General features: G+C 39.6%; 1 protein-coding gene across 1 annotated transcript; it reads left to right on the top strand.

The window, feature by feature from the left end:
• Window positions 1–112: 112 nt before the first annotated feature.
• On the top strand, window positions 113–13,043 carry EAF2 (ELL associated factor 2). The gene is made up of 6 exons (XM_084209299.1): window positions 113–263; window positions 2,602–2,696; window positions 3,380–3,516; window positions 4,222–4,367; window positions 7,619–7,885; window positions 12,236–13,043. Exons 1-6 carry the CDS (start codon window positions 161–163, stop codon window positions 12,280–12,282), a joined length of 795 nt encoding a protein of 264 aa, XP_084065425.1. The 5' UTR covers window positions 113–160; the 3' UTR covers window positions 12,283–13,043.
• The last annotated feature ends 763 nt before the right edge of the window (window positions 13,044–13,806 follow it).

The following is a 13,806-nucleotide window of genomic DNA, read 5'->3' as shown; positions in this document are numbered from 1 at the left end:
GCCCGCTGACCAATCCGACTCGGGGGAGGCGGGGTTCTGCCCCTCACGGCCTATCGGAGCCCGCGTGGGCGGGTCCCGCCGGCCCGGGCGGCGTGAGGGATGCTCGGTGCGGGCGGCGGCGGCGGCCCCAGGGCCCGCCATGGTGTGAGGCGCTGCCGCGATGAACGGAGCGGTCCCGTCGCTCTACGACCCCAAAGCGCGGGTGCTGAAGCTGGGGGAGAGCTTCGAGAAGCAGCCGCGCTGCGCCTTCCACACCGTCCGCTGTGAGTGCTGGGGTTGGGGCAGCTCTCGGGGGCTGCGGGGGTCGGGGAGGGGTTCGGCGGCCCCCGGTGCTCGCAGTCCCCTGTAGGGCGGGAGGTGGCTGCGGCCACTCTCGTAGGCTGCCTCTGTCCCGGGATTCTGGGGCGCAGCTGGGCCCTGAGTGCCGTGGAGTGCTGGTCCGGGATTTCGGGAGCGGTGCAGGTTTCAGTCGGTGCTGGGAGCACGTACGGCCATCGTATCCTAGAGCTGCCCCTCGCTATCCGCTGGGCACTAACTTCGCTTTTTATGCCTTTTCCATAGTGTCTCCCCGCGGTTCTGCTGGAAACCGAGCTAAGCTGAACCTGTGGCTCTGTCTTCTTTGCTTGCGCTCAGTTTTTAGAAGTTCCGTGTAATTCAGCAACCAAAGGTTAAAGGCAGGCGGCGTTAATCACGGAGCCAGTACGCCCTCCCTGAGTACATAATTACTATCTAGAGAGGTGTGTGCTCAAAGATTCTGAGGGTAGCTAGGAAACAAATGCTCCCAGGATTATAGTCCTTGGTAATTTAGGGCTGCAGCTTCTGGTTTTGTTGTCTGGTTATTTATAGAATGATATCCCCAAGATTCAGAGAATGTATGTTCTCTGGAGAGTGTCCGGTGTGCAAGATGGGTAATGTGCTGTCTGTGAGCAAAGGGAATGGCACTTATATTGACTCCAGCTGTAGAAATGGAGGAGAGGGGGGAAATAAGCTATAAATGGATTTAAACAAATGCTGCAATTTGATATTTACCCTAATTTTAAAAAGGACTAACAACCCCGTCTGGTACCTCCTACCCTTAGAGTTTCATGCTGACTCTTCTAATGTGATGATTTATTCTGAAATCTGTTTTGAAATCTCTCTTCCTTTCCAACAAATGAGACATAGAAACTGGCACGTTTATCAGTTCTATCAAATGCACATGCAGAAGAAATATCCTCCAACACCTGACTTTTTAAAATACTTGAGTAAAAGGGACAACAGCTGTTGGTTAGAAGTTAACATCAGAAGTATTGATATCTTCATTTTCTCAATTATTAACAACCAGTGGCCATATATAAAAGCAAATATTCTCTGATTTAATGAGAAACTTTGGAACTGTTGTATGCTTATTCCTGTAGGACGACATTTAGGAGTTTGCCCAAACAAGGTTAGCAGGGGTTGTTGTCACCTGTGTCGGAGCTGCGAGCCTCCTCCTGCGCGCACGGCCCTGCCCACCAGCTCCTGCAGCCTGGTTTTCCTGCCCGGTTGGTGCTGGCTGGAGCTGTGCTTCCCAGCTGTGGTCTGCGCCGCCTGGCCCAGGGCTGCAGGCCGAGCTGGGGAACTGGGAAGCTCCCCAGCTGCAGGAATGCCGCCGTCAGTGACCAGCAGCGTGTGAGATGGGGCGGCAGGCAGCGAGGCGAGGAGCGTGTGCCGGCCCATGGGTCCCCTCCGCGCCTTGTCCCCTCCCCGGTGCGAGGCAGGGCACCGGCATCCCGGGGTGCGAGACTGGCCCTGCCGTACCTGGAGCCGCGGGCTCAACCCCACAGAGGTTATCACAGGCCTTGAAGAACCTCTTGATGCTATCCTGTCTCCCTAAATCGGCACAGGCAGAGTTTTGGCTGTAACCTTTCCCAATATATTTGTGGTGGAAAGAATACTTTGTAGGTAATGGTATGTGCCAGAGCTGCCGTGGTGGTGCCTGAACATATGCTCGTTTGCAATGTCTCAGAGTTTTCAAAAGGACCAGAAATCGATACCCTCTTTTGCTCAAAACTTATTTTAACAAGCCCTTTAGATGCTGAAAAAACCAAAATGTAAATCAATGTTAAATTGGGAAGGAATTTCACTTTCAACAGAAATAACTATACTGAAACACCAAGTTTTTGTCAGGTTCTGACGTGCTTGTTACAGTAAAGTTAGAAACAGAAAGAGAAATGCATATTGAGGGTTGATGTTGTTCTTTGCATTTTCAGTCACTTCTCTGCATCTCCCATGTTTGGGATAAGCATTTTCAAGAATTATTTACTGATTCTTCTGAAAAGAATTACATGAGAATATACTTTTTGAAATATAACATAGCTTGTTTGGCTTTCTTAGCCATTAAAACCTAAAGGTGTTTTTCTAATTTTAACCAAAAGATTTAAATACTTATAATGGATCCTGAGAAAAGCAGCTTGACTTTGAATTCTATTGACTTACAGAATGATCTGCTCAGGGGAATGCTAGATGATACACTAGCAAAAAAGGCTTTTACTTAATAGCCTCCACTGGCAATTAAGTGGTGCCTGCATTTAAAGCATTCCTGAAAAGCCTGTAAATAATCTAGTTTGTTTTTATATTTAGATGACTTTAAGCCTGCATCTATTGATATGTCCTGTGAAGGAGATCTTGAAGTTGGCAAAGGTGAACAGGTGACAATAACGCTGCCAAATATTGAGGTGAGTTTATGTGGCTGAAGAGTGGCGGGCTTAAAAGAATGATTTATTTTGTTGTCCTAAGTATATACCCTGACTATGGAAGAGTATAAAGTTTTAGTGCTGTTTCAGAGCTGCCTGAGTGATTTTTTAGAGTAGAAAAACAATTGCTCTAAGACTGTAAGATTACAAAAGACCCAAAGGTTAAACAGCTACACTGTAACTTTAAGTGTATTTGCTGCACTGGAAATATGCTGTAGGATGACCCAGAAGTGTTGCGTACACAGAAAAGCTTCATGTGTATGTTGGCAGTGCAAGTTTCCCTTTGGTATTTATTGCTCTAGTGCAGTTCTAAAGCAGGAAAGACTGGAAAGGGAAAATTTACTACCTGCCATGCTTTACTGCTCTGCTGATATGGGAACTGAAACCCCTTTTGGTGAGAGGAGTCCTAGAGAGAAATAAGGATATATTGGGAAATAAGCATTTAATCAGTTTCAAACTAAGTTGAGTAAAACCCCAATCCAGTCAAACACCAGCTGCTTTTGGACATGGCTACTGTGAATCTAATTTGAATTAATTCAATTAATTAATTGAATTTTTAATGGCTAGAAATGATCACTTGTAGTGAACTTGTCACCACTGAAGGACTGCTGTTTCTAAGAAAAATGACAACAGGAGTAACACTTACTGGACTTCTGATTTAATAGGGCTCAACTCCACCAGTGACTGTGTTCAAGGGCTCAAAGAAGCCTTACCTAAAAGAATGTATCTTAATTATCAACCATGACACTGGAGAATGTCGCCTAGAGAAACTTAGTAGCAACATCACTGTGAAAAAAACCAGGTGGGTGATTTACAGGAGAAACAACTGTTCTTTACTCATTTTGAAAATCAATGTTAATGAGTCTAAATTGAGATATATAACTACATATCACTATTTTTAGGAAAACATAATTTTAGAAAGTACCTGGCCTTGCTCAAAGGAGTGAAAACCCTGCTTTCTCAGCAAACTGACTTGACATCTTTTGAGTCATGACTGCAGAAGAAATTGCAATGTATTTTTTTGTTAACCAAAACATGTTATATTGTTGAAAGAAATAGTAACTATTTTCTGATGTGTTTAGAGGGAGGGAAAAAAGATCTGTTTGGCTAAAAAAAAAATAATTTTGTGACAGGTCTCAGTAATTGTAATGGCTTGTTTTTCTCATATCAAGTTTTTTAATTTTTATTTTGCTGCTGAGTCAGTATAAGTAACTTCCAGCAGAATTATTATTTAGTGATCCAGAGCAGCAAGGTATAAAAACAAATCAACAAAATAAAGTTAATAGCACTGTATAAAAAATCATTTTAAACACATATGCAATGTTAATAGTGTAATATTAATATATTATGTGTATTAGTATAATAACTTACCAGTATAACTTATGTATCAAATGATGCTATTTAGAAAGGCATGAAAAGAAGGCATGGTACCATATTCCCTGTGTTCTTGCCTTTTTCCTTGCCTCTTGCCTTCTAGTAATTAAAAATCTTTTCCTTTAACACACAGAGCTGAAGGAAGTAGTAAAGTCCAGTCTCGCATTGAGCAGCAACAGCAGCAAATGCGAAATGCAACAAAGGTTCCAAACAACATTAAAAACTCTCCATCAAAGGAAAAAACGTTTCCATCTTCTCCTATGGATGATATTGAACGGGGTAAGCTCCACTGACACATAAGTTTCAGAAATTTTGCTGTTAACAAGCAATTAGTTTTTAAAAAGTTTTTGCGTGTGTAGGTTGTTTTTGTTTTGTTTCGTGTTAATTGAGCTTTACACTAGAAGCTGATTATGTAAGCAACTTCTCTCTGATATGGAAATGACCACTGTGGCTCAAGTGGGCAAAAAACCAGTATTTGTACCTTGGTACAGTAGAAAAACAGCTGAACCATTAGGCTTAATAATGCCAAGGGTCCTGCTGCTGTCTCCTTGACTCTGTCTTCCACTGCTACTTTAATCAAGTGTATGCTTGGTTGTATTGCCATACTGGAACTAAGTCACTTCCATTTTGGCATTGCTTCTTTTACTTTCTGTGCACTCAGCAAATATGTTACAGTACTTTACAACTCAACATACACCAGATAAAGCCTTGTGGAAGAAGATGTTACAATGAAAAAGACAGCTAAAAACTTGCATAAATCAACCCTTGAGCAGTGCTGTGTGCTGTTTCCTTGAGAGACTCTGGTTTGGTGTGACACTCATATTTCACTTAATAAGAGGCCTTATTTCCTTTGGGAGGACAAGGAAGATGGCAGGTGGTAATTACTTGCTACAGAAATGCTGACAGGTGGCAGTTTCATTGACTGGAACTGACATCTGCTTCCTAAGTTGTTCTGAATTCCTTTAAACAGATTTTTTTTTTTGATATATCATTTTGAAGATGGTTTTTGTTTCCATTTTGGTTTTAAACTCTGACCAGCAATCTATATTGCAGAAAAGTACTAGAATTCATCTAAGGTTCCAAAGAGGAAGGGAAACATGAGCACATGAAACAAAATTATGCCTTTTCTAGGTGGTCTGTTCTTTTGGGGGAAGTGGTGGTACCAAATACTGAAAGTCTCCAAAGTGACGGCCAATGTACCAAACTCTTGTGTAGAGCCAGTCCACTTTTGAATACTATTTAAAATGCTAAAAAAATTAAAAGGATGGTAGAGATATTATCAAGTCATCTAGTCAATTTTTCTGTCCTAAAGTCAGATTTCTGATGTAATTTTTAACCTGTTCTTAGAACCTTCCAGTGACAGATCCTTGTACTTGCTGGCAAGCCATTCCAGGGCTTTGCTCTCCTTACTGTTTGGGTTCTCCTGTATAGATAGTCTGACAGCAAGCCTATTACGACTTTCATATTTATCATGCAAGTACAGAGCAGATCACTGTGCTGCTTTTTAGCAGTCCTTCACAGACTCAAACTGCTGTGTCTTTTCCATTCTTTATGCAAAATGACACCAGTTGGTTCAATCTTTCCTTAGAAGTTTCCTTTCTAAATCCCTGATTTGTTGTCAATTTCCTTTAGCTTTCTTGCAATGAGTCCAAAAACTTCTTAAAGTATAGTCCCTAAACACATCTACCGAAGTTTTGGCAGCGCTGACATGAGCAAGCAGGCTGTCTTACAGGCACTATTCATCTTTATACACAAAGAACAAATAGTATCATGTCTGTAGTATCACAAGACCAAACAGTATCAAGTCATTTCCGCAGAGCATGGAGTGGCAGAACAGTGTAGGGATCCACTGTAACTCTCAGACTCTTCAGAAGTATTGCCTGCTTAATCATGCTTCATCCCATGGTTGTGTAACTGACTATTCCTGCTTAAGTACACAACCTGAAACTTGTTACTAACTTTGTTTTCTGGGGTGGAGAGGCAGCTCATTCTGCCATTATTCTCTAGTATATGTACTGCTGTTCCTTCACTGGTTAAAATTACTTCACTTAAAATCTGTCAGATTAAATTACATAAAAATTCAAGGTGGAGATCTTATTTCTTAGCTTTTGGTATTGGCCATTCACTTAAAATTTTTCTTGTATTAGGCATTGCTTAGGAGGTAGTGGATTTGAATGCTTAGGACTGTAGTGGTGTCTTTCAGTTAGGTGTCCTACAGCTCCAGATGTGTGGAGGATCATGTTCTCTTATACATGTCCTTAGTAAAAGAAGGATGCTTATATACTTCCTATTTTTATTTTCTTTCTGCTCCCCTTCTTTTTTTCCTTATGTTTGAGTAGTTCAGTCTTGCATTTTCTTTCTTTTCTTTCCTAGCATTGGGTTAATTTGTTCCTGCAGCCATAACTGCACTCTTAGGTGCCATTTTTCCTGAACACCATTTTCTTTTAGACAGGCCTTTGATAAAGATGGCCTTTCCTTTAGACTGGCCTTTGATAACTTAGAGTCTGTTTCATGGAAGTTTGTGTTGAAGATTAATCTTTTTATTCCTCCTCTCTTCTTCTCTTAAGCTTTGCACTGTCTTGCATCTTGGTGACTTTCACCTTCAACCTGTTCTGTATTGGGTAAATTTGAAGAGAGATGAGCTACTCTCTGACTTGCTTTATTGTGTCTGCGATATCAAAGCTGTTCTTGAAGTATTCTAAGATCTTGTAAGACCATCTTAACAAATGTCTAGGTAGTTACAATCTTATATCGTGATGAACTTCTGCACCCTGTATAACTCCTCAAGTCTTCCACCCACCAAAATTCAGAGGTCTGTTTCAGACTTCTCTCAGCACTCGTGTTTTGCACAATTATGTGCACCCTTCAGCAAAGATTAACTTCCTCTGTATGTTGGACTTATGTCAGAAATGCATACTGTGCAGCATTATTTGCATCTCCAAATCTGTAATGAACCAAGGATTGGAGAAATCTCCCTAATATAAACTTTGGGTGGCTCTTTTGGATATTCTTCGTGCTTGGTTTTGAGCAAAATGTCACATGGTCTAAACAAATGTATTGATTGCTGAATTGCTGGCAGGCATTTTGGGTGCAGCTGCAGACATCTTGCAGTGACTGATATGCGGATTGTAAGTGCAGTTTTTAGTCAGTGAAAGCCATATTTGGGGTGATAAGGAAAACACAGAACATTTTCGGCTAGTTGCAGAAATGAAAGGCTATGTGGGATGCATTACCCCATGCAATGTGGGGTTAAGCATTTGTGTTCACAGTCACCCTTGTTCTAACACTTGGCTTGAAAGGGAGAAAGTGCTCAAGCTATGAGAATAGAAAACCACATGACAGGCTAGATACTCACTTGTGCCCTTTTCTTTGTTCTGGAGATCTTTGGTGGGTTTGGTCTGGGGTTTTTTAAAATTGCTGTTGTGTGTGCCTGATATCTGTTGATTTTTTTTTTTTTCCCATCTTTCCCCTCTTCCTTATATTTCAATTATGATGAACGTAAACTGAGAAACAAATCCTATTGTTTGCAGAGCTAAAAGCAGAAGCCAGTATCATGGACCAGCTGAGCAGCTCTGACAGTTCATCTGACTCTAAAAGTTCTTCGTCCTCTTCATCAAGTAGTGAAAATAGTTCTAGTGATTCTGAAGATGAGGAAATGAAGCCCTCTCTTCCGATGTCGATGCCGTATTTGCAGCCTCAGCCTACTGTGTCTGCCATACCACAACAGGCTGTTCCTGACAAAGATGCCAGTCATAACAGATCCCAAGAGAGCAGTGGTCATATGATGAATACACTACGTAAGTACAAAGGCTGTTTTTTTCTTAGTGCGCAATTCCAGACATCAAGATTCTGAAAGGAAACCATATTGTTTTTAAGTATGTCTCTGTTATAATTAAAACTGTGGGAAGTGATGCTAGGGTTTGATTGTTCAGCAGCAGGCTGAATTAGACACTGGACTAGAAGGTTCGTGGTTCTCAGAGATAATAAATTAAAGCTGAAGCAGTTGAAAATATTTCCTAAGCTGTTCTGGTTTCCTCCCAGTTCTATACATTGGTAATTTTCTATTGAAAATACTTGAACTTGAATAACAGGGCGCTCCCTAAACATATGCTTATCATTTCTTGGATAGAACTGTGGGAAGGATACTATGGCTGCAATACTCTGAGTTACAGAAAAGATGGTGTATTCTTAGCTGTGTCAGTTACAATTATTCATGGCAGGGATCCACTGGCCAACATGGCAAAACTGTCCTTTGCATATGAGGAAGGTGGTGATTTGCTTTCAGGTGATATTATCTTATTCCACACATTCAGGCAACTAAAATGTATTTTGAAGAGTAGCTGTGATGTTGAATAGCGGTTGCTGCACAGCCTGTAATTGCATGCTTAATGTATTTAAAAAAAAAAAATTGGAAAATTCTCTCATGAAAAATAAAATTCCATTAGGTAGAGAAACTTAGGTTCACTGCCTAAATAACAGGAATACTCAGACATAGAAGTGAGTATTCAGCTATGATAACTCTTCCAGAATGATTACATTTTTAGTTAGCTGCTTAGCTGCCAGATCTTGGTTTGAAGAGATTTCCATCAACCCTGGTTTGCAGCCCAAGATTGTTATGGTTCATCATTTATATGTAAACTTATTATACTGAAATTTTAGGCTCTGGCAGATCTATTTTTATTTCAGCTCTTAGTGAATAACATGAATGATAGTTCTTTTTCTTTTTTCTCTTTTTTTTAGCTAGTATTTAAATACTCAAATAACCTGCATTGATATTTAATTATGTACTGCATGAACAGATAAGATCGGAGTGAAAAGTCCTGTGACTTTGTGTGCAGAGAACTAAATGCTGCTTTCATTTTACTGTCACTGCAGAGAACGTCTTCATGTTTACAATTTGTCTAACACTAGAGTGCCTCTTATTTCAACCCTTACTGACAAATGCAATTTCCCATTCTCCACTCTTTAAAACTGTTACGAAAATTTGATTAAGCTTTATCCCCAGTGACAGAATCTCAGGTGGAAAAGCTTCCAGTGAGAAATACAAATACAGGTGGCCAAGTCCACCAGTTTCAGCATAGGGAGAAAATGCTGCTTAAACCATGACAACATCATGAGTGTTTCAGGGGAAGTTGGTGGCTTGATGTTGCTTCAGAACCATGTTGACAGGTAGAACCTCAGGCCTCTGAGCTTGCCCAGGTCTTGAGATTATTGCCATTTACTTCTATTATGATTACAGATATATTACTGCTTAAAACAATTCCATCCCCAACTTCCAGTGCAGTTAACATTTACAAGACACCTCCACTAGTTAAAGATCAAACCAGCTACTTCCAGAATTGCTCTTCTCTAGCTCTGTTGCTGAGGGAATTTGGCAGGAGAGTGAAACCTGGAGAAACTAAATGGATAGCACATTGTTCTACTTTGAATGGCAAGAGTTCTCAGTCAGATTTTGTACAGTCATTTCTTCCATCTCAAATAAGGTTTTGCAAAAATAAAATACTGAATCAACAAATGTCAGCACAAGCTGCTTGCTTGTCTAATCTTGCTTTGAGGTGTGTGCTTATGTCTGTGACTAGTTTTGTGCACCTCTGTAGAATCATGGCCATACCAGGTAATTAGTGAAGTTTTTCTTTGACTTTTTTTGTGCAGGGAGAAGTTTGGGGGAAGCTTAGAGTTTTATCTTGCATGTAGAAATTATACAGCTGAGATTTTGTAGAACTTGGAAAAGGGAGGAGGTGGTGTCTAGAGCATGGCAACTAAATACAGATACATATCTACCTCTGCAGAAATCTGGGGCTCAAGACTGCCCCTCACTCCCAAAATACTGCTTCTTGCCCTTTCTACCTTGAAAAGCTGATTATATAGGCTCACAACTTGCCTTATAACAAAGTCTGTAAATGGTGACACTAATGAATCTGTTCTTCATGAGTATTTGATCATATGTTGCTTTATGTCTACTTTTTGTTTAAACAAGGGTTATGTTAAACAAAGTAGCTTTCCAAAGAAAACCCAGCATAGATTGCCTGTTCTGTGGCCTTGTGTTAGGTACTTAGTATTCAGCACCACTTCGCTTCTTTTGATTCTTGGTACAAACATAGCTGGTTTACTTTGACAATAATTTTCCCTTGTATTAGTTTGGTTTTGGTGTGACCACTAAGATTTCTGAGACAGTGATCACTCCTATGAGTTTCCCTGTCCCCTATGACTAGCAAGAATTCAGTTGAATATATTACACTCACTGGATTAAAAATATAGGAAATGTAATTTACAGTGCAATCTATTTCCCCAATTAATATTGCTAATAAGCAGCTGTAACCATGAAAACAATTCAGCAGTTTTCCCTCGCTTCGTTGCTGCCTCATAAGTACAATAGTCTAGATGTTTCTTTAGGGTCCTCATTAAATAAGCTTTCTGTCTTGGTACCAAATCCATCTGAAAGCCACCAGCTCTAGATTGTGCTATTTTGCCCTCTCTCTGAAGGTGTTTTTTTGAGATAGGATTGCAAAAATGAGGCAGAAAGCTTAGCCTGAAGTAAATCCTAACATATTAATTCTGACTCTGGAACTTGGAGTTCTTGCTTTTCCCATCTGCTGGTTTTCACAAGCATTGGTATTTTTGGCTGGTGTTACAGGGTTTGTGTAATTTCTATTAACTGTGTTGAAATAACTTTTGAAGGCTGAAGAAACACCATTTGGAAGGTTATCTTCTTGTTCACACTCCCTGTCCTCCCATAAAGTAGCTAGTGCATAACAGAGCTGGGATTTCTAAGAATTCACTGCAATTCTCCTTTGAGTGATAAATACATGAGTTAAATTTACCAATACCAGTCTCTGTCTTGAAAGATCTTTTAGGGTATTATATTGTTCTGAATAATTATTGACTAATAACTTGATTTTGTTTTTTCTAAAGTGCTTTTAAAAGTTATCCTAAAATAATATGGCCGTCATTTTTTTCTTTATATAGAGGATTGGAAAGAAAAAAAATTGCCTACTGTAATACTTTAAAGATTTTTGGAAACAACCATCTTCATTATTCTTTGTTTATATAAAGTGGTTTTGTTGTTGCAGAGAAGCATGTACCACTTTCCAAGCTTTATTGGTGACACAGTGGAAAACAAAGGAAGGCTAAATGCAGCCATGTTAAAGACTCCAGTGTTCAGGCAGAAATTATATGCCTGACAGTAAAAGATCCAATCTGAGTCTTGTGGGGTTTTCATGTGAGAATAGTGTGTTGGCTCAGTTTTCTCAGTTTCAGTGATTTTTCTTTTGTTTTCAGGCCATTTCTGCACAGCCTGAGATGATTTTTTTTTCATTTTGTAATGGTTGTTTGGCAAGGGAGGTGTGGGTAAAAGCATACCAGTTGGAACAGACTCCTAAAAACGTGTGGGAAGTTGCTAGATATGATTTAGATTGTGTAGAGCATGCTGCTGTATTTTTTGTTAGATATCTGTCATCCTCAGAGATTGTCTTCTCACACCCCCTGAGTTTATGGACATCCACAGCAAGCACAGTGTAGCCTTTTTACTTCCTCATTTTCAAATATATAGAGAGAGCCACCAAATTAAAGTGCTTTGTAAAATTTCTTTTGATGTTTTGTTTGCTCACTTGTTCCAAAACCAGTTTGAAATAGTAGGTCACTGATACATCTTTAAGTGGTATGTCAAAGAGCTGCTCTTCTTGATTGAGACACCACTTTGTTTTCAAGCACAGCTGAGTAGCATTCAGATGTGTTTCCAAAAAAACCCAACAACTTGTTTTTCATAAAACTGCATTCACCAGCAGTTTTTCCACTTGTGAAGCATGAAAATGGGGGTGGCAGATATAGCTAGGTGTTGTCTTTTGTGATCTGGTGATGTTAAATAAATGCCCTTGTGCAAATATGCTAATGGCTTCCTTGCCAAGATTTTAAAATTGTAGAAAAGGGATCTCTCTAAGGTTCTGTCGCTGTGAGTTTGGTTCTACACCTACTTATTCTTTTATCATAAAATAGTTTGGGTTAAAGGAGACTTGAAAGATCATCTGGTCCAGCCCCCTCTTACCTGTTTGCTATTAGCTTTTGTAAGCCTTAATTGGGAAAGGGAGTATAGTGAAAAAAGAAAATGATTTCCTTGAAAATGACTAATATGTTGACTCTTTTTCTTCTAGGAAATGACTTGCAGCTGAGTGAATCTGGAAGCGATAGTGATGACTGAACAACTTTTTGGCCTTAAATGCATCACCTTTTTTGCTAAATAAGTCTTAGCATCTGTTTTGCACTAAGATTAGATTACCAGAGACTGGAATGAATGTCCTCAATTTTGATAATAGACATCCTAATTTTCTACTGACACATCATGTCTATAATACAGCAGCATTGATATCCTGTCAGTGCTATGGTTATGTGTTTATCTTTCAAATTACTGTATTTACAGTAAAATTGTGTATGATCTGATTTTGATTATTTTTTGCCTCAGCCACCTGTTTTACTTGAAACTGATTTGTAACAGCTAGTTACTTTATATAAATAGCTATGGAATGGAGAAATTTCTGATATTTATGGAGGCAAGTTTCCTTCCTATCATTTAAATGCTGATCTCACAACTTTGACTTGGAGGGGGAGAAAGGGAGAACAATTAAATGAGGTCTGCTGTGTCAGCTACACTTTTTGTTCAGTTCACAGTTCATACCTTTAAGGAAACTGCTGAATAATGTGGTCCACTAGTGCAGTTACAGTTTACAATTGTACAACACATTGCTGAATTCTTAATTTCATTATATAATGGGACTTTATATATTTCTGAGCCTCAAGATTCCTAAGGGAACTTGTCTGTTCTCTGCCTGTTTTATGTAACTTGAATAGGGCAGTCTTTTTACAACCTTTTTGTATCTAAATTTAGGTAACTGCAGAGACAGCAATGAATTTCTTTCATTTAATTCTGTAACGGAAATCAGAAAATTTCTTTGTAGAAGTATAAAAGTAATTTAATAAAGCAAATGTTTATCATTTTCATGCATCAGATTCTGTTTTTATGGTTAAGAATTCAATTTTCTACCTAAAGCAGTCATGCCAGTGAGGTGGTGAGGCAAAGAAATAAAGCAGTGAAATAGTAGCTAATAAGGACTCTCCATCCTCTCTAAAGGACTGAAATGATTGTTGCTTTTGTTACACTGAGGTGACCCTTAGTAAGAGCTTGCCAAAAGTTTATGGTGATGCAACTGAATGTTTATTACAGATTACATCCAAATGCCAGTGAGAAGTAATACCATATTAGACAAGAAAAGGTCTTTTTCCACATTTGAAATTATACTTCAAGACCTGAAGAAGTGAGGATCAGACTCCAAATTTCATCCTGTAATTTACCATTTAAGAGTTTTGTAACAGTAGCAAATGTCTGTAGGGTGAGTTCTGACAAGATAAGTCTGTTCAGTCTTGCACAGAAGTCTCCTTTGCTGGATTGCAGTGGTTGGATCACAGCTCTGTGTCTAAACTGTGAGGATTGAATCCCATATGTCAGCCTGAATGCACAGACATGGAAAAAACTGCACACTCAGTAAATGTATACAATAGATAGTACTAGAGGAGCTTATTCTCTGAACTCTGCTCTATCAGCCCAGTGAAATATTGGAAATGAAATGAAATATGGGAAATGCTGCTTTCTGATGCTTCCAGACCTTGTGCTCTGCACCAGGTCACAGCTCGTTAATCTTCTGGCTTCCTAAAGCTGGTATTGTAAGAA

The sequence above is a fragment of the Fringilla coelebs genome (assembly GCF_963513975.1).
Source record: "Fringilla coelebs genome assembly, chromosome: 7".
Taxonomy (NCBI): domain Eukaryota; kingdom Metazoa; phylum Chordata; class Aves; order Passeriformes; family Fringillidae; genus Fringilla; species Fringilla coelebs.
This window is presented reverse-complemented; position numbering and strand designations above follow the sequence as displayed.

Coding starts and splice junctions, on each gene's coding strand:
- EAF2 (XM_084209299.1), top strand. CDS start 161: ATGAACGGAGCGGTCCCGTCGCTCTACGACCCCAAAGCGCGGGTGCTG. Junction 264..2,601: donor CGCCTTCCACACCGTCCGCT/GTGAGTGCTGGG, acceptor TTTTATATTTAG/ATGACTTTAAGCCTGCATCT. Junction 7,886..12,235: donor TCATATGATGAATACACTAC/GTAAGTACAAAG, acceptor TTTTTCTTCTAG/GAAATGACTTGCAGCTGAGT.